This window comes from Diospyros lotus, chromosome 8 (genome assembly GCF_014633365.1).
Source record: "Diospyros lotus cultivar Yz01 chromosome 8, ASM1463336v1, whole genome shotgun sequence".
NCBI classification, from domain to species: domain Eukaryota; kingdom Viridiplantae; phylum Streptophyta; class Magnoliopsida; order Ericales; family Ebenaceae; genus Diospyros; species Diospyros lotus.
This window is the reverse complement of record NC_068345.1, coordinates 25,327,315-25,348,965: the sequence shown is the minus strand read 5'-3', so window position 1 is coordinate 25,348,965 and position 21,651 is coordinate 25,327,315. Positions and strand designations below refer to the sequence as shown.

General features: G+C 39.1%; 1 protein-coding gene across 1 annotated transcript in view; it reads right to left on the bottom strand.

Moving 5' to 3' along the window:
- Positions 1–13,699, bottom strand: part of LOC127808297 (protein DCL homolog, chloroplastic) — a 37,589-nt gene extending 23,890 nt beyond the window's left edge. Inside the window, exon 1 of the mRNA XM_052346778.1 lies at positions 13,208–13,699. Coding sequence (XP_052202738.1) covers positions 13,208–13,518 — 311 coding nt within the window. The 5' untranslated portion in view covers positions 13,519–13,699. The remainder of the gene's footprint in view (positions 1–13,207) is intronic.
- Between the last annotated feature and the right edge of the window lie 7,952 nt (positions 13,700–21,651).

Here is a 21,651-nt window from a genome sequence, read left to right as displayed (position 1 = left end):
CGCGCCCCTAGAAGGGTGGCCACGTGCAGCCACGCGCAGTAGCAGTTGGTGCGTGCGATGCACGCGCCGTCCCCTTCCTCCCGACAGACCCTGCAACTGAAAATTAAAAACGCCATAACTTGCTCATTTTAGCTCCGTTTCATCCTCCGTTTAAATCTACAGACTCCCTTTTTCGTGCTCTACGACCCTATGGAAAGAAAATCAACTTACCTCTTTGATTTTCCCCCTATATTGATTGATTTCTAGTGAGGTGTCGGTTACTTAGCACCACCTTCTTCCTTCTTTGCTCCCTTTGGTTTTTCCCTCTTTGTTCACTTAGAGAACTCCCTATACTTGGCACACCCCACATCCACGCAAGTCTCCTCCCCTTATATAGGCTTCCAAGGCATCCATATTTCAAGATATCCCTTCCTTCTTAAGTTATATCCCTATCTTCTTAAGTCATTATGATTAAATCTCTCATTATCTCTTAGAATATCCTTTAACTCTAATTTCCATTTCTCATCCAATCACATGCTTCCAATTCATGCCCCCATGTGTCCCTTAGGATAAGAATTCATCATCACAATCATTACCTTTAGTTAAAAACAAATTTACCCTTAACAAGTTGCAACATTTGCACTTAGCCCCGGTTTCCTCTTTTCTCTTATTACACTAATGCCCTGAAACCATTTTGTTTACATTTTAACCCTTAACTTCCATTGGAAATACTTTTGCCTCCCTTAAACATAGAATCCTATCTTGCTAACTCCTTCCCCTAGGTACTTCTAACCCCCTTTTTACATCCACAAGTTAATGAAATTAAAGATTTCTCTTTTTTCTCGAATCAAAATACCATTCATTTCATTATTACAATTTCCATTACAACATCAAAGCTTTACATCAAGCTTCAGGGTATTACATGTCCCAAGTGTCAGAAGTTCCATCCTGGAAGGGCATGTTAGAGCCAGACTCAAGGATGTTACTCATGTGGGAGGAGTGACCACTTGGCTCACGATTGTCCCAAGGGACCTAAGTGCTTCAATTGTCAGAAGGTCAGTCACCTCTCAAAGGACTGCCCATAAGGGAAGCAAGTCGATCAAGCAGGAGCAGATAGAGGAGGTTAAGAACCGATACAAGGACGAGTGTATCATCTGACGAGAAAAGATGTCGACACAAGCCCATCAGTCATATAAGGTACAATGATTTTTCTCAACACACCAGTACAAGTGTTAATTGATCCTGGATCTACACATTCATTCATTTCACATGCATTGGTACAATGTTTGAATTTGGAACCGGAGGATTTGGTGTGTCCTATGATTGTGGCTACTTCTTTAGGAAAACAAGTAAAAACTAGCACGAGGAATAAGGAAGGAAATGTTGAATTAGGGGACAATAAATTTGCACTTGAACTCATATCATTAGAAATCCAAGATTTTGATATAATTCTTGGAATGGATTTCCTATCCACATACAAGGCTCGAATTAATTGTCAGACAAAAACGGTAAAACTTCAGAATAACCAGGGAATTTGGGAAAAGTTTCAGGGACATGAGAGTGATAAAAGGATTAAATGGATAACAGCCCTCAAAGCTATCAAAATGCTAGAGAACGGAGCCTATGGGTACTTGGCTGGTGTGCAAATAGAAAATAAGAAAGTCGAACTTGAGGAGACACCAGTGGTAAATGAATTTTCTGATGTATTTCCCGAAGACTTACTTGGGTTACCCCCTCATCGGGAAATTGAATTCTCTATAGAAGTTGTATCAGGAACGGATCCCATTTCCATACCACTATATAGAATGGCCCCTGCAAAACTAAAAGAGCTTAAAAGTCAGTTGCAGGACCTTTTGGATAAAGGATTCATTCAACCCAGTACCTCACCCTGAGGAGCACCTGTGTTGTTTGTCAAAAAGAAGGATGGAAGCTTGAGAATGTGCATTGATTATAGGCAGCTAAACAAGGTGACTATCAAAAATAAGTATCCCCTCCCTAGGATTGATGAATTGTTTGATCAATTGCAGGGTGGTAAATTATTTTCCAAAATTGATTTGAGGTCTGGTTAGTATTAGTTAAGGATTAAGAAGGAGGATGTCTCGAAAACGGCCTTTAGATTTCGATATGGACACTATGAGTACCTGGTGATGCCTTTTGGATTAACTAATGCACTTGATGCCTTTATGGATTTAATGAACCGAGTATTCAAATCGTATTTGGACCAGTTTGTAATTGTGTTTATTAATGACATCCTGATTTATTCTACTAGCAAAGAGGAACACGAACAACATTTGTGGATTGTTTTGGAAATATTACGGAAGCACCAGTTGTATGCTAAGTTTTCGAAATGTGAGTTTTGGTTAGATCAAGTTGCTTTCCTTGGTCATGTCATATCTGGAAAAGGAATAGCTGTCGATCCCTCAAAGGTTGAAGCAATAAGAAACTGGCCACAACCCAAAACAATAAACGAGGTACGAAGTTTTCTGGGTTTAGCTGGCTACTATAGAAAATTTATTGAAGGATTTTCTCGTCTTGCTTTACCTTTAACTCAACTAATGCGAAAAGGAATTAAATTTGAATGGAATGAGGTGTGTGAACATAGCTTTAAGGAACTTAAAGAAAGGCTAACTTCTACTCCTATTTTAGCAATGCCTTGTGATACAGGAGGTTTTACAGTCTACACTGACACCTCAAAGATTGGATTAGGATGTGTTCTCATGCAAAATGGGAGAGTGATAGCCTATGGGTCTCGACAGCTGAAAAAGCACAAGTAGCATTACCCCACCCATGATTTGGAGCTTACGGCAGTTGTGTTTGTTTTAAAACTCTGGCGGCATTATTTGTATGGAGAAAAATTTGAGATCTTCACGGATCATAAAAACTTGAAGTATCTGTTCTCCTAGAAAGACCTGAACATGAGACAGCGGCGATGGATGGAGTTTCTGAAGGATTATAATTGTTCGCTTCAGTACCATCCCGGGAAGGCAAATGTTGTGGCCGATGCATTGAGCAGAAAAGAGCTTGCCTTGATGGCCAATCTGATGACTCGAGAATGGGAATTGGTGGAGGCTTTTAGCCAATTGGCGGTAAACGTAATTCCTAAAAAAACTTCTATTTACGTCGCTGGCCTAATGGTTCGTTCTCAGCTGTTAAAACAGATTCGGCAAGCCACTAAGAAAGACCCGATACTAGAACTATGGTTCGACGACCAAGTGAGGGTCAAGAATCCAAGTTTTAGTTTCTCAGGTGGCATACTACGATTCACCAACAGAGTTTATGTACCTAGAGTTAGGGAATTAAGGCAAACTATACTGGACGAAGCTCATCAAGCCAAATATACGATTCACCTAGGCGCTACGAAAATGTACAGGGAATTGAAAAACGTGTATTAGCGGCCGAGAATGAAAAAGGATGTGGTGCAACAAGTGGCTCGATGTGACACCTGTCAAAGAATCAAAATTGAGCATCAAAGACTGGCTGGAAATTGCAACCTCTAGAAATTCCTGAGTGGAAATGGGAGCATATCACTATGGACTTCGTAACATGATTGCCAAAAGGACCCATGGGGAATGATGCGATTTGGGTGATTGTAGACAGGCTGACAAAATCTGCTCACTTCTTATCGATGAAGACAGAACAGCCTGTTAGCACACTAGTTCAGCTGTACATAAGGGAAATCGTTAGACTTCATGGAGTACCAGTCAGCATCGTCTCCGATAGAAATCCAAGGTTTACCTCTTGGTTTTGGGGAAGCTTGCAGGAGCGTTTGGGAACACGCTTACAAATGAGTACTGCATACCACCCGCAAACAGATGGCTAGTCAGAACGAACCATCCAAACCCTGGAAGACATGCTGAGAGCATGTGTAATTGATTTCTCAAAGGGATGGGAAGAACATCTACCTCTAATTGAGTTCGCATATAATAACAGCTTCCATAGCAGTATCGGTATGGACCCCTACGAAGCCGGTCGAAAATGTAGAACTCCTCTATGCTAGACAGAAGTAGGAGAAGGGTGTATAACAGGACCTGAAATTGTGCAACAGACAAATGAGAAAATCAAGATAATCCGAGAACGGATCAAAATGGCCTAGAGCAGACAAAAGTTTTATGCAGACCACTGGAGGAGGGATTTGGAGTTTCAACCAGGTGATAAAGTGTACTTGAAGGTTATACCCTCTCAAATAATTTCCTAGGGAAAGAAAAAAGGAAAGTCAAGCCCTAGGTACATCGAACCATATGAGATCTTAGAACGAGTCGGGGTAGTCGTTTATCGATTGGCATTACCTCCGATGATGTCCAACATACATAATGTCTTTCATGTCTCTCGACTCCGAAAACATGAGCCTGATCCCACCCAGAGGATTCCTATAGAGACTACCGAGCTGCAAGAAGATTTAACCTATCCCGAAGAACCAGTTGAAATTTTGGATACAAAGGAGCAGGTACTAAGGAACAAGACGATACCTCTAGTAAAGGTCCTATGGAAGCATCACAACATTGAAGAAGCTACTTGGGAAAGAGAAGAAGAAATTCGGTAGAAGTATCCAAACCTCTTTGACTTTATGGAGACTTGAAGAAATTTCGGGGACGAAATTTATTCTAAGAGGGGGAGGATGTAATACTCTGAACCTTGATGTAAAGCTTGGATGTTGTAATTGAAATTGTAGTAATGAAATGAATGGCATTTTGATTCGGGAAAATAGAGAAATCTTTAATTTTATTGATTTGTGAATGTAAAAATGAGTTAGAAATACCTAGGGAAAGAGTTGCAAGGTAGGATTCTATGTTTAAGAGGGGTAAAAGAGTTTCCAATAAAGGCTGAGGGTTAAAATGTAAACAGAAGTGGTTTCCGGGCATTAACGTAATAAGAGAAAGGAGAAAACTAGGCCTAAGTGCAAATGTTACAACTTGCAAAGGGTTAGTTTGTTTCCAACTAAAGGAAATGATGGTGATGATGAGTCCTTATCTTAAAGGACACATGGGGGCATGAATTGGAAGCATGGGATTGGATGAGAAACGGAAATTAGAGTTAAAGGATATTCTAAGAGATAATGAGAGATTTAGTCATAATAACTTAAGAAGATAGGGATATAACTTAAGAAGGAAGGGATATCTTGAGATATGGATGCCTTGGGAGCCTATATAAAGGGAGGAGACTTGCGTGGATGTGGGGTGTGTCAAGTATAGGGAGTTCTCTAAGTGATCAAAGAGGGAAAAACCAAAGGAAGCAAAGAAGGAAGAAGGTGGTGCCAAGTAACTGACACCTCACTAGAAATCAATCAATACAAGGGGAAAATCAAAGAGGTAAGTTGATTTTCTTTCCGTAGGGTCGTAGAGCACGAAAAAGGGAGTCCATAGGTTCAAACAGGGGGTGAAACGAAGCTAAATTGAGCTAGTTATTGCATTTTTAAACTCTGGTAGCAGAATCCGTAACGAGGAAGAAGACGGCGCGTGGCGTCGCGTGACAGGACCTCTTCCTCTGAAATTTTCTAGCTTTCTTCCTTAAATTATTTCCTAGTATCCTATGTAAAAATATTTTAGATTGGTGACTCGAAATTTGTGAAACTGCAACGAGACAAAATCGACACCCCTGTGAATAGTAACCCGACAAGGACAGCAGCTAAGGTGAATGGTTTCTTGCATTTTTCTTGCTACATATTGATCATTTATTGAATCACTTGTGTTGGATGTGAACCTACTCACTTGATTTCTTTGTTTAGCATGTTTCTTTACTTAATTACTTCACTACATAGCATGAGGTGTTGTGGCAAACTAGTGGCCGTCATGAGTGGCTCTATGGAGTCACATATTTGTGTTTGATGTGAGCATGGCATACGCGGGGGTAATTACAACACCTTGGCATGGCTTCCACAAAAGGGGATTACACTTTGCATATGTGCATTACATACATACTTTACTTCTTTCATGAAACCACTTCACTTAGATATTTGTTATCTAACTTGGGTTGATGCCCCTGGAACGTTTCACGTTCCAGATATGTTTGACACGTAAGGAACCAAGGAGGCAAGCGAGGCAAATGGAAAGGGAATTATGGACGCTTAATGTTTACCTTTTATCTTGTGGCTTATTGTGTAATCTGGTTGAGTTGTAAATAAAGCGTTGTATCAGTTTGATGGTTGTACTACTTATTGTTAAATTTAAACACCACCTAAAAAAAAAAAAAGGGGGGTTTGTATGTGTTATATTAGCCTAGGAAACCCTTTCAATACTCTTGGCAGGTTCAATCCGTCGCTTTCGTTGTTTGAGGGTTTCCTAACACCCCTTAGGCGGTTATGTGTATGACTTCTTGTGATATTTGAGCTGAGGGGGTGTTACAAAACTAAGCAAAGACAAGGTCTAGGCATCTGTTTTCACAAAATTCTGGAGGAATGGGGGCTGGATTTCAGGGTTTCATCGTGTGTTCATCTCTAGCTTCCTCAACAGACCTTTGCCCTTGAATAGTCAAGCAAGAGAGATAAACTGCATAAAGACAAACCAAGAGAAAGAACACTTCCATGCTCTTCCATATCTCTCAAGCAGAGTGCAAACTACAAACTACAGAACCTGTAGAAACCAACCAACCACTATGCGGAAGTTGGCAAAGGGAACCTCCATAACAGAGTATCAAATCTGCACTTTATCAGGCAAAAGAATACAAGTCATCCATCCCAGCATTACCATGTAAATGCTTGGCATTTTCTCACAGCCTCTTATTCATAGGTCCTCCAAGGAGGATTTTGTCACTTGAAATAAGATCAATATCCTACTACTCTTAAGAGATTGCCAGAAAAGCAGCTACAGATACAGGGGAAGAGAAAGAGTGGTGCACTTAAAGTGTAAAGCATTCCCTCATAGCACAAACTCCCAACAGGCACTCTTTGTATTGTCTAAGCTCTCTCTATCTCTTCCTCATCTTTGGCAATTTGGTGGCAGCTCACTCACCGCTGCCACTTGCCAGAAGGCCCCATTACTCTACTCTCATACCACTGATCAACAGGCAGCACTACAATAATACAATATACAAATGGTTTCCTTCTGGACTAAGGTTGTAGACTTGTAGACTTTAGTCTTGTAAAGGAAAGAGGAAAGTTAATAAATTATTGGTATGTGGTAAGGGTTTGGAATTAGACAGATTTCACAAGAAACAGGTCACTGAAATTTTAGAAAATGCATGCTGACTATGAGCTAGAATGGACCTTAGTTCCTAAGCCTAATGCCACAAATCACAGGAAAAAACCTACAGTTAGGATTTGGTAGGGTACATGGCTATGGTTGAAAATGGATGCTGCTCGGAGATTTTGAACTATAACTCATCAACATTCAATCAGTTCTCCTTACAGTTAATGATAGTATCTTCTCAGAGGCTATGAACAGTACCTTGCCTATAATTATCCTCGTATTCTTACTTACCAAAAAAATTGCTGAAAAATAACCACCTTTTTATGTCTGGTTCTCCATGATTATATATTTTCTTTAATTTTTTAGGGAATTACTTCACTTGCAAAAGTACAGTTGTCAGGATTACAAAAGTAGTTCTTAAGGCCTGGGAGCAATTCCTGAAGCTGACTAAAAAGGAAAACTCAGAGAAAGATGCATTCAAAGAAACTTGGGGAGTATTTATAAACAACATACCAAGCCTTTATCCCATTACGTGGAGTTAACAACATGAATTCTAGCTTTTGATTCATTTCTATCTAGAGGCTTTATCTTTTGAAGGCCCAAATAATTAAATATCAAACCCAAGAGTCTCCATACAACTTTCCCATCGTGGGGGGTGACTGCTAAATCTTTTACTTCAACAAGAGCTTGGACTTGAAAGGATAGATGTCAAAACCTGAACTCCAAAAAGGGGACCAATCATAGTAAACCTATGAGAAACAAATTTGTATATGAATTCAAACAAAAAACTAATCGTCAATTGTTGAACAAAAGCCACTAACTTATACTAACACAACTCATAAACTAGTAAGGATTGGATCATGGAACATCCAAAGTTTCCCAAGAAAAAACTATGGAAGTGGTCGATCTAATGATCAAAAGAAGTATTAATATTACTTGGCTCCAATAGACAAGATGGGTTGTTGAGAAGGCTAAAAAAGTTGTTTTGAGTGTGGATACAAAATATGGTACTCAAAGAATATCATACAAGGAATGAAATGAGAATTAGTATTGACAAGACGTTAGAGAATAGGGTAGTGGGTGTTAATAGAGTAGGTGTAGAAAATCATGTGATTACAATTTTGTATTTAAGTGTACAATTAATTTTATCTCTAGGTCAGGGGTGTGTAATCGGTTATAACTGAACCGAACTGTCCAAAAATTACTAACAGACCGACTAACCGAACTAACCGAAACCCAAATCATGGTAACCGAACTAAATCGAACCAAAGAGACCGAACATCTGTTGTCGCCGACCACCTGGCCAGCTGGTGATTCCAATGATTGGAACCGATCATTGGATTCCCCCAACCACAGTGATTCATATATCCAAAAATGAGTTTGATCGGACAGTTGATTTTTTGTAGATCTAAAAACTAATTATATAGTTAAAAAACTTGAACACATTTCTGGAAAAATAGAAGTTGCCGAAAACTTACCGAAGGGCAAGCACGGTGGTGCAAATTGGAGGAGAGAGAGATGCACTCGTCGTAGGCGTTGAAGTCGGCGTTGCTGTGTTGAAGGTCCGAGTCAGTGTCAACGTTAGAGCAGAAGCGTCGAAAGTGGTTGCTTCGACAGAAACAACAGTCGGCGTCAGAGGTAGAGAGGAAGCATCGCATCGGCATTGACGATGGCATCGGAGGGGGCGATGGTGCCACCGTGCAGGAGAGTGGGAGACGATGGGGGCCGAGCAAACGAAAGGACCAAGGATTGATTCGGTCCTTTAGCCTTCTGGGTCTTCTCTCTTGTCTTCTCTTTGATCTATGAAGCCTCGAAGAACCTTCGTCTTCGTCTTCGTCTTCGCCTTCAGCGACGACAAGGGATGGTGGAGGGAGAGAGAGGGAACGAATCGACCAGATCTGGGATGAAAATGAAATGGTGAGAGAGAGAGAAGGACGAAGAGAAAATGAAATGGCAGTATAGACATGGGGGGGGGGGTGTTATTCCTCCACGGTTCGATTCGATTTTCGATTATTTTGATAAAAATAACCAAACCGAATCGAATAACCAATTTTTAAATAAGTAACTGAAACCAAACCGAATCGATCAAACTGGTCGGTTCGGTTAAATCGGTTTACCCGATTTTTTGCACACCTCTACTCCAGGTGACAATTTTTCTTTCCTTAACTGACTCAGTTTTTTCCTTCCTTAACCGATTCCATATGGACAGTTTCTCCTTTATAATTTCTATATATGTATGTTTGATCAAATGAAAAGTGAGAAGTTTTTTCTGTCCAAAAACTACATGGTATCAGAGCAGGGTTAGACGAAGAGTTTTGAAGGAGAGAGAGAAAACATTGCCATCGTCGGCTACTACCCATCTCCTTCATCTCTGATCATCTCCTTTATCTTCGTCCGCCATCACCGTAGTCTTGCATCAAGGAGCCTCATCCTTGTAAAAGGTTTGAAAAGGTTGTAGCTATGCCTTGAAAAGGTTGTAGCTGAGCTTGTGAAAAGTTGCATAGTAAATGTCATCCTCCACAAGATGGCACAAGAGATTGCCACAAAGGAGAAGTGTTCCGACCTTAAAGACACAACAAGTTGGAGTAAATCTCATCCTCCACAAGATGGCACAAGAGAATGCCATAAAGGAGAAGTATTCCAACCCTGAAGACACATCAAGTCGGAGTAAATTTCATCTTCCACAAGACGACACAAGAAGTCTAAGATGTCGCAAAAGAGACGTATTCCAACATTGAGGACACAACAGAGGTGTTGTCAAGTAGACCTCTCAATTACCCAATATCTTAGTCGTCTAATTAGATATTGCCAACAACTCAACATGTTCAAAGTGACCTAAATAAATAGGCATTTCAAGAAGAAAAATGGAAGGTGGACAAGAATCTACCGAAGACTCAATTTGAAGATGTGAAGATCCAAGCTAGGCTTGCCTAATATTTACAGCCTACCTTGAGGGGGCATGTAGAAAATCATGTGATTACAATTTTGTTTATAATTGTACAATTAATTTTATCTCAAGGTGACAGTTTTTTTTTTCCTTAACCGACTCCATGTCGGCAGTTTCTCCTTTGTAATCTCTATATATGTATGTTCAATCAAATGAATAAGTGAGAGAAGTTTTTCCTGTTCAAAAACTACAGTAGGAGACTATATTATGCTAATTAAAGTTGTTCTAGGAGAATAGGCTACAAATATTGTTAATATATATGCACCACAAGTTGGGTTAGAAGAAGGGATAAAGACAAAATTTAGGGAGGACTTAAAAGGAGTTGATGCAACGAAGAAGAAGGGATAAAGACAAAATTTAGGGAGGACTTAAAAGGAGTTGATGCAACGAATACCTACAGTAGAGAGAATCATGATAGGAGGTGACTTAAATGGTCATGTGGGGAGAGATGTGAATGGTATAGAGATGTTCACAAATGTTATGGATTTGGAGAAAGAAAGAATGAAGGTAAAGCTATCTAAATTTTGCCATAGCATATGAGTTTATTGAAGCTAAAATTATGTTCAAGAAAGCAAGATGAACACTTGGACACATTTAAGATGGTTTATCAACTAGTCAACTTTCCTATGAGACAAAAGGATTGCTTATGTTGTAAAGATTGTAAAGTTATACCAAGAAAACTCCTAACTATTCAACATAGGCTTATGGTCCTTAACATCCATATCGAAAAATTAAGGAAGAATAATACAAAACGAAATCCAAGAACCAAATGGCGAGATTTGAAAGATGAAAACAAGCTATTTTCAAAGGAAAAAAAACAGGCGTGAGGCAAAAGCGACTGGACTGTTGAAAGAGAGAGAACCAAATGTGGATCAAGAAAACTACCACCATTTGGCATGTGGAGAAAACAGTTTTAGGAGATTCAAAGGGAAAAGCTTCAAACCGAAAAGAACCCTGATGGTGGAATGGAGAGGTAAAAGGAAAAACTAAAATCAAGAAAGCTAGCTCATTTGCTACAAGACTTTACATACATGCCACAATGAAGAAAATTTAAAGAGGTATATTTTGGGAAAACTAATGAAGCAAAGATGGAAAATTAATGAAGCAGAGTTGAAAGCTTATGAAAATTTATACAATTGACTTGACACAAATGATGGAGAGAAAGATATATACATATATATATAATATAAGTTAGCTAAAACAAGAGATAGAAAATTAAAATATTTGAGCCAAATGAAAAATATATAGTATTGTGCTTCTTTTCTTACTGCAGAATGCTGCAAACTAATTGTTGTCATTTCCACTTGCTGTGATTCATTGTCCAATCACTATGTTCTTCCTTGGATGGTGTCATACAGGTTTTTTTGGGACAACTTTTGGTTTGTTTATTAAACCCTTTATTTTCAAAAGTCATAGCAAGTTTCAGTCCTTTCAGTCTCAGTTTTGTGTGGACTGAGCCAAGAGTGAGATCTCAGCACTTGGGTAGGAGGAAGGGGTAGGTGGAATTAGCTTCTAATCTTGCTTTGTAAAATCCATTTTCTTTCCTCTGTATATTTATGCTTGCCTTCAGGGTTGCCCTTCAAATTGAAGGCTACTGGGAATGGGGTGATTGAAAGGTTTGCAAACAGGTTGAGGCTAAACCTCCCAAAAAGAGGGAAGGTGGCTTAATAAAAAGTGTTTGTCCAGGTTTTTATACTTTTGGCATAGGAACTATCTGGTTACAGTTCAAAGTCTGCTTGGACAACTATCCCTTTGTGTTTATGGTAGTATATTTGGAGGAAAAGTAATAATAGAACCTTTGAAGACTTGGAGAGTTTGATTTTGTGTATAAAGATAACATTATGTTAAATTGTATTCTTAGTTGAGAAAGGACATCCTATTTTGTTTGTCCTCCATTGTGCATCTTCTGGATGATCTTCATTTTGACTCTCAAATGCGAATGTGAACTCCCAGTTTCCTACTAATTCTTTTCTATAGGATTTTTTCCCTTAAGGTAATTCCCTTAAGGCAATTCTCTTCTATATACTATTTGCTTACAGAAAAAGAAAAAATTGTCTTTTATCTTATAAATCTCTTAAGAGTTTTCTAGCTCCTTAGTACTTTGCTTTTGACCATTTAATTTGGGCCATTAGGTGATGAATTTGGGGTATATGAAAACCTTCATACAGCTTCCGTTTGTTGGATAGCCATAAAACTTGAAACCTAGTACTGCATAATTTCATAAAATAGTTTGAGATCATAATACAATGTTCTCAACAGCTGCAATCACAAGCCTTAATCCCACCAGGTTAGGTTGGCTCCTTGAATTGTAATTTTCCAACCATCTCTATCCATAGCTATATTTTCTGTTAGGCCATTATATCTCATATCTATATTTTCACAAGATAAAAAAAGAATGAATAAATAAATGTATATAACTGTTTGAAAACAAGGAAGTGAGAAAAATTCTGCCTGTTTAAGTGCATAACTGCAGTCCCATCCTGCATATCTTAATCACATCCTGTGAAAGGTGGCATTTGCTGCATTAGTTAGTATAATCAAGCTGCTTCCCCCATCATTTCTACAGGCCTTGCATAATAAATGTCTTCTGCAAGATTTCTTGTAAGCCATCTACCTTGCAATGGGCCCAACAATTTGGCCCTCCCTCTCAACACTAAACATACTGAAATATCCCAAGTTTGTGGATTAAGACTTAAGAAAATACATCGAATTCTCCACATAAAGGATGACTTTATTTGCACTCATACAAAACAGAAGACAACCTCAGTTAACCAACATAGCTGATGTCTCTTTACATATAGGGATACTAAACTAGCAAACCTACAGCAGTATAGTGTAAAAGAACATAGGAGATTTACATGACAAATAGTTGCTGATAACCCTGCAACCTAAGTTAGCATCTTTAACATTACAATGCAAAAACAAGGCATTCAAATTACTTACCATGAAGAACAATTAAGAATGCAACACACAAGTTTTCCCCAATTAGATACATACTGACATACACAACACTTTGATAGCGTTCATTATCTATTAACCTAAAATTTACCCTGACAATTATAAGAAATCATTGCCCTGTTGATGAAATATTTTAACAAGAAGAGAGTATATAACTATGATTTTTTTTTTAATTTCAGAAAGGGCAATAGAGATAGTGAACCTGGAGGAGTGTAAAATATCTTTGATGAGGAGAGTGATGGGCTCGATGTCTCTGAGAATCTCGGCTTCTTTATCCTTCCACTTACGGAAGTCAGGATCGTCCCACCTGGCGTATTTCGGTGGATCTTTGATGCTCAGTGAAGCAGTCCTCTCCTCGGCTGTGCAAGAAGCTTCCTCCTCCGGCCAAGACGATTCTGCCGCGGCGCACCACGGTCGGCGCGTCAACGTACCGGCGGCGAACCGGTGATGCTGGTGGAGTCGGAGGCGGAGACGGAGGAGTGGAAGCCCTCTGAAAAGCAGGGGAGTTGCCATAATGTGCTTGCTTCCCGAGCAGAAGAAAACAGAAAAGAGCCGTCTGCTTTGCGATTGCTTCACAGAGCAACGAATTCGCAGCTCTGGGATGACGCGAGGCAGTGAACTGAGCTAAAACTGAGCTCCCTGAATCGAACCGTGGAAGAATGGACCCACTCCTCTGCATTAATGCCCAGGGATACCATTTCATTTCATTTCATTTAGGGCAATGCCATGGTCTCGTCTTAAATAATGATATTTTTATTTTATGAAATGTTTAAAACATTTTTATATTGATTTTAATGATTGTTCATGTAATAACATTTTATTTTATATAGTAGGATTATAAAATATAATCAAATAATATTACTTATTTCTAAAAGAATAATAATTGTTAATCAAATTCACAAATAGAAATTGCCAGTTGAATAGGTCAAAAGACCATTATACTAGTGCACGGCTTTCTTTAGAGTGCAAGTGCAAGGCATATATTAAATATGAGAATCGACAATGGTTATTAATCAAAATGTTTTCATAATAATAAAAAAGTTGATAAAAAGTATCAGATACGATGCCACAAGGTTTAGATATCCTTCTCTTAATAGGTTTAAGCTTCAAGCATGGCTGTGATACCAATATTATGAGTCAAGAAACCCAAGCCAAGAGAAGCAAAGAAAGAATAAGCAACCTCGACAAGTAAGATTCAAAAAGTATGACAAAATAAGCACACAACCAAATTTGTTATGAGAACTCAATGATCAAAGCATAAACTTGCTACTCTTTTTAACAGAACGTTACATTTGCAAAATGATATCTAAAACTAAATAGAAGGATTCTAATGATCCAGATGGGGGTGAGAGAATTTTCATAAAACCAATTTTGATTAACAATTTGGCCTTTGCATGCAAACATTGAAAAAATTAAAAAAGACCATATCCATTATACGACACTTGAGATATTCATCTCAAGAATTTTTCAAAAGTTCTTGCTCTTTCATTTTGGAAACGCCATGCCAACTAAAGGGTATGTGGAGAATAACATGTTAGTGATAATGTCTTACATGCTAGATTTACATTACATGAAATGTATGTGAATGACACCCTTGATTTATTATTGATATTAATAATAATGTCATATTTGCATTCATATCTCTCATTCTCGTCTTTATGAATGAGTCACTGGATTTCCTGATAGAGGTCCTACTTTCATTGCATTGAAATTGTGACATGGATTTCTAGTTCATAATTTCTTAAAGATATTCCTAGATGTCCTCAAATTTATCATAACGAGAATATGATGTATCGATTAGTGGATTGGTACATGGGCTACTACCATTATTAGCATGAGATGCTAATGGGAATGGGGTGGTGAGTCACATGCCACATTGCGTGAAGAGCATATAGTAGACATGTGAGTGGGTGTTGATAGAACATCCGCTGAATGTGACACACACGACATATCACATGGCTTGAGGATTAATGATCTATCGTTGGCTCTTGATTATGTATTTGGTCCTTAGATTAGAGGTGACATAGTGTCTTATATATGCACTGGTATTTGGGATTTACCATTAAGCGAAACCATCCAGTGTAAGAGGTGGGGATGCTCGTTGTGTGGTTTTTGTGCAGTGGTGTATGGTGACAGATGTTCATTGATGGGATCCATTGACCTTTATTGGATGGGAGCATACACCCTATGTAATGCGTATTAATGGTTGTGGTTGGAAATCCCCTGATTAGGGTGAGCATGAGATTGGAAAGAGTTCTAATGTTAGATTGGATCTGGCATGCTACATATACCACACACCTCATTAGATCTTTCATAGTTATCGAGTCTTGTGAGTTTAATTAGTCCATAACTCTTACTCAATCGGGATGTTAGTCAGTGGAAGGACTATAGTGCATGGTAATGGAGGAGCCTTAATAGGTTCATATAGAGTTAGACTTCATTATCATTAGGTTTGTCTTGAGTCCTGGCTAGTGGGTACTCAGGATCCTTCGGGGTACTTTGGGAATTTGGAGAGATCCCCTTAGTAGGCCGATAGGATTGGTTGATGTAAAAAAGTTAGCGTGTTCTAATTACTATATGGTTGTGAACCTAGAAAGTCACACGCATACCAAGTAATGCACGTATTAGTGATCCATTGCTCTTAGTATGTTCTTCATCATTGTGGGACAATGATTTTGGTTGCTATTGTATATAAGAGATTGCTATTGGATAACAAGGGCCTTAGTGGCATTATTGGATAATGCAAGGGCTATTATTTATTAATAGAGGGGCCGGAATGTAATAATCATGAAGTGGGCAGAAGTTGATCAACTTTAGTCGATCGTATCTTTTAGTATGGTCAACTGAAGTCGAGCCGCACGGTTCTGGTTGAGTTCGGTCAACCGAACCTAAACCACTTGGGTTCTGGTGGACTTTGGTTTACTGTACTTGGGCAGCTTGTCTCGGGTCGACTGAACAGTAATCTTCGATCGACTGGAATTCCGCTGCGTGGTTTAACATGAGCATTTGATGCTTTGTCATCCTGATTGCAAAGGACAATTTGGAAGAGGACAGTTGATGTACAAAGGGGTATGAAAAGGGGATTTGGAGAGATTAAAAGGTGAAGAGAGGGTTTTAGATATGGTCACTCTTAGCAGCTCCCCCTCTCTCTCATTATCTTTTTCTTCTTCCTCTTGCTTGCTCCCTCTTCTCCATTGCTATAGTTATCTCATTGTTCTCGCTCCAAGAGAAAGTATGGCACCTCTTCTTCTTCTCCCATTCAAAAAGGCTATTGGATAGCCAAGTAGTAACCTAAGGAGAAACACCCATAGAATAACCATTCACCTCCATTGAGAGAGTTATAGCCTAACTCCGTTAGAGGGTTCTAGTTGCATCTCAAGCATGGATCAACTAGGTCCTTCACAAGTGAAAAGGAGAGCCAGTCACCCAGAGTAGCAGTGTAGCATCCTAAAAAAATTTGGAGATAAGTAAAAATAATTAATTTGGGTGTTTGAGGATATTTTAAAATATTTGGAGATTTTAAGAAAATACTTATTTATGATATTTTGAAGAAATAGGAAATTAAGGTGATTAATTAAATTAATTGAAAGTATTAATGAGAATAATCAAATAATATATAGTAGCAATAATAACAATAATAATAATAGTAATAATAATAAAGTAAATCAAATTAAATTAATTACTTAATATATATATATATATATTTATATGTATGTATGTGTGTGCGTGGCCTTATGTTGGCCATTACCCTTTTGTGGCTTAGAAGCCACTTGACTTTGGTATATATATATAATGCAATCTTGGGTTGGAAGCCATTAAAGAAGCATGCTGCGCTCACAGGAATATGGAAGAGAAGAGGGAGCTCGAGCAGCGCGAGGAATGAAGGAAAATGAGGAAAAATCAAAGGATTTTGGTGGTTATTTGGTGTTTAAAATTTTTAGGTAAGTGGGTAAAATTTATATAAGTGTTATATGTTTAAATCATGAATTTTATACGGTTAGATTATACAGTTTACGCGTTAGAATTAACCGATTTAAGTCACGGTTGTATTATTTGATAGGAAACGTTTTACTTCGCATCGAGAGCACAAGAGAGGCTGAAATCAGTCGTTTCCAGGCAAGCTCCTAACCCTCTCTTCGCGTTATTTATTTCCCTTGAAAGTCCTTGAGGTTTCTTGTACTCTAAACCCTCCCTCACCTTGACTCGGTTCTACGCATAAATAATAATAATCTGCGTAGTAACCATTTTACGACTTTTATTTTATTAATGAGTTTATTGTTAATGGGATAAGTTTAGTAAGGATGTCATGGCGTCTTTTATTTCAACCGTCACGGAGCTTCGTATCGCTCCGCTTTCCTTGGGAATGATGCCGAACCCGTTGGGGTTAGGTTCTTAGAGAAATTGGTTATGGTTAGAATTAAGAAAATGTGTTAAAGAGTTTATTATGTATGTTGAGATGACTTTATGTGAATGAAAAGTAATAAGAATGGTATTACGATGTTATGTGGTTATGTACATGAGGAGTTATGAGTTATGGAAAAATGTTATGTAAAGTTAAGCTGGGAAAATATAAAGTCAATAATGTCAGTAAGTGTGTCTAAGGGTATGGGTACAAAGCCACTGACTGTTGACCGTGGGTCGTGGCAGTTGATGGCTGGATGTATGGGCGCCAGTCATCGGTTGTTACGATAAGCGCTAGACGGCCAGAAGAGCTGGTACTCCAGATTCCCGCCTTGGTTTGTGCATTTCATGATGTGTGTGCTACAAAGGGCTGGGTTGCATTCACGTGGGGACATGCTTTGTGTGTGACGGGATGTGTGAACATTTACATGACCCGGTTGGTCCAAGAGCCAATTTGGGTACCCTAGATGAGCATATGCATTTAGAGCATGTCGCATGTGTGAATTCTTATGTGTGGGCGTAGCAGGGCCTGATGTTTGGTTTATGGGGGCCTTGTCATCACGTTTATGCTACGGAAGCCCTTGCATTTCTTATGTGTTGCATCGCATGGTTCTAATGTTACTGTTATTCTGGACGGGAGTACCGTGCCAGGTGTCGGGAGTACCGACTCATGTGAGCTTCGGCTCGGCTTAGATTTTAGCTCGGGGTTGGCCCGAGGGAAGACCAAGATCGCGGAAGTATATGATTATGTGATGTATGACATGATGAACACATGAGAATATGATGGGAATCAGGAAAAGTATGTAACAAGTATCAGGAAAAGACAAAAGTTGAATGTCAGGAAAAGCCGACCATGTCAGGAAAAGACTGGTCTAAGAGAATGATGATATGGTAGCCTATGTTAGGCTACAACAGGTTTGTATGTGGGACCCGGGTGCCAATGTTTGACTTATGTGGGCCCCTGGTTCCTTATGTGCAGTTAACTTTATGTTATGCATGTAGAAGTAAGGTACATGTGGATCATGGCATGGTGTGGTTGCATTGGCATGAGTTGCATGGGGTGTCATGGGAAGAGTCCTATCCTAAGCCCTCAGCCTTTCTTTTCTAGAGCTTGCTGAGTCTCGCGACTCACGTTGTTTTTAACATCATTCCAGGTACGTTCATCGAGGTTGGGTTCAGATTGACATGTCATGGTAGCAAGTGCAGAGCTCTCCCGAACCTAGATCCTGGGTGTCATCGTGTCCTAATAAGGTTAATGTTTTCAGAGTTTGTCGCATGTTATGTAAGCCCAGGTGGGCCCAACTGATGAATGGTTTGTAAAGATTATGATGAGATGTTGTAATAAAGAAAAATTATGATTTCAAAAAGGGTTATGTGTGTGTTGTAGGTGCGTCATTATTCGATATCATTTTAGTAATGACCCTCTCACGGATCCTCTTGGTGCTCGGGGGCTCCGGGAGGCGGGCCGTTACAGTTTGGTATCAGAGCAAGTTAAGTTTAAGGGAGGTGACTCTGCACACATAGAATGATCAGGTAGAGTTAGGCGCGTGTCATGGGTCATACGGCTAGAATGGTATTCGAGGTGCGATTGCTATATAAGGAAGCGAATGTTAAGGAAAGAAAATTACCGGCTTGAGGGCCAGAGGTACTAGAAATGCAAGGAATAGATTTCCAGTTGCCATCGTTGCGAGTTTGGCGATTCGTGGGTGTTTAGGAATTAAATGTTGCAATGCGTGATGGAAGGCTAGTGACTCGGGTTAAGATTTTGTAGATGTTGAGGTTAGCCACGAGTAAATGGTAGGAATAAACCCCACTCAAGGTACGTGCCCGATGTCTAGGTTGATCAAGGTGTTTGTGTCTCTATTGGTGTTAGCTTGCGGCCCTGATGGAAGATAGGATATAAGTGAGAGGCTAGGTGCATGATAAATGGTTATAGATTGTTAAGGATGTGCTTGGGTGGTTTCATGGTAGCAAAAGTGATTGCCAGTAGAAAGCTATAATAGGAAGTGTTATGTGAGCCAATAAGTAAAAGTTGGATATTAGAACCCACCTAAGGGAATTTGCGATAAATAAGGACTCCCAAATGGGAATTCGGTGGGCAAGGTATATAATGGTGCTAGCCAAATTAGGGTCAACCTTATAGTTGAAGTGAGTGATAAGACGATTTGGAAGTCATTAGTGCTATAAGAAAATTGAGGTTGATAGTTGACTCGGTACAAAAAAAAAGCGAGACCTTGAGGATGATTTAGTGACGCAAGATGCCCAGTGAGATACTGGAAAATGATAATATGGAATGTCCTAGAAGTGATGTTGAGTAAGATTATGAGAGTTGCGAGCGTGTCTTAAGGAGATGGATCGAGCGCGAATTTCGAGGACGAAATTCCAATAAGGAGGGGAGAAATGTAGCATCCTAAAAAAATTTGGAGATAAGTAAAAATAATTAATTTGGGTGTTTGAGGATATTTTAAAATATTTGGAGATTTTAAGAAAATACTTATTTATGATATTTTGAAGAAATAGGAAATTAAGGTGATTAATTAAATTAATTGAAAGTATTAATGAGAATAATCAAATAATATATAGTAGCAATAATAACAATAATAATAATAGTAATAATAATAAAGTAAATCAAATTAAATTAATTACTTAATATATATATATATATATTTATATGTATGTATGTGTGTGCGTGGCCTTATGTTGGCCATTACCCTTTTGTGGCTTAGAAGCCACTTGACTTTGGTATATATATATAATGCAATCTTGGGTTGGAAGCCATTAAAGAAGCATGCTGCGCTCACAGGAATATGGAAGAGAAGAGGGAGCTCGAGCAGCGCGAGGAATGAAGGAAAATGAGGAAAAATCAAAGGATTTTGGTGGTTATTTGGTGTTTAAAATTTTTAGGTAAGTGGGTAAAATTTATATAAGTGTTATATGTTTAAATCATGAATTTTATACGGTTAGATTATACAGTTTACGCGTTAGAATTAACCGATTTAAGTCACGGTTGTATTATTTGATAGGAAACGTTTTACTTCGCATCGAGAGCACAAGAGAGGCTGAAATCAGTCGTTTCCAGGCAAGCTCCTAACCCTCTCTTCGCGTTATTTATTTCCCTTGAAAGTCCTTGAGGTTTCTTGTACTCTAAACCCTCCCTCACCTTGACTCGGTTCTACGCATAAATAATAATAATCTGCGTAGTAACCATTTTACGACTTTTATTTTATTAATGAGTTTATTGTTAATGGGATAAGTTTAGTAAGGATGTCATGGCGTCTTTTATTTCAACCGTCACGGAGCTTCGTATCGCTCCGCTTTCCTTGGGAATGATGCCGAACCCGTTGGGGTTAGGTTCTTAGAGAAATTGGTTATGGTTAGAATTAAGAAAATGTGTTAAAGAGTTTATTATGTATGTTGAGATGACTTTATGTGAATGAAAAGTAATAAGAATGGTATTACGATGTTATGTGGTTATGTACATGAGGAGTTATGAGTTATGGAAAAATGTTATGTAAAGTTAAGCTGGGAAAATATAAAGTCAATAATGTCAGTAAGTGTGTCTAAGGGTATGGGTACAAAGCCACTGACTGTTGACCGTGGGTCGTGGCAGTTGATGGCTGGATGTATGGGCGCCAGTCATCGGTTGTTACGATAAGCGCTAGACGGCCAGAAGAGCTGGTACTCCAGATTCCCGCCTTGGTTTGTGCATTTCATGATGTGTGTGCTACAAAGGGCTGGGTTGCATTCACGTGGGGACATGCTTTGTGTGTGACGGGATGTGTGAACATTTACATGACCCGGTTGGTCCAAGAGCCAATTTGGGTACCCTAGATGAGCATATGCATTTAGAGCATGTCGCATGTGTGAATTCTTATGTGTGGGCGTAGCAGGGCCTGATGTTTGGTTTATGGGGGCCTTGTCATCACGTTTATGCTACGGAAGCCCTTGCATTTCTTATGTGTTGCATCGCATGGTTCTAATGTTACTGTTATTCTGGACGGGAGTACCGTGCCAGGTGTCGGGAGTACCGACTCATGTGAGCTTCGGCTCGGCTTAGATTTTAGCTCGGGGTTGGCCCGAGGGAAGACCAAGATCGCGGAAGTATATGATTATGTGATGTATGACATGATGAACACATGAGAATATGATGGGAATCAGGAAAAGTATGTAACAAGTATCAGGAAAAGACAAAAGTTGAATGTCAGGAAAAGCCGACCATGTCAGGAAAAGACTGGTCTAAGAGAA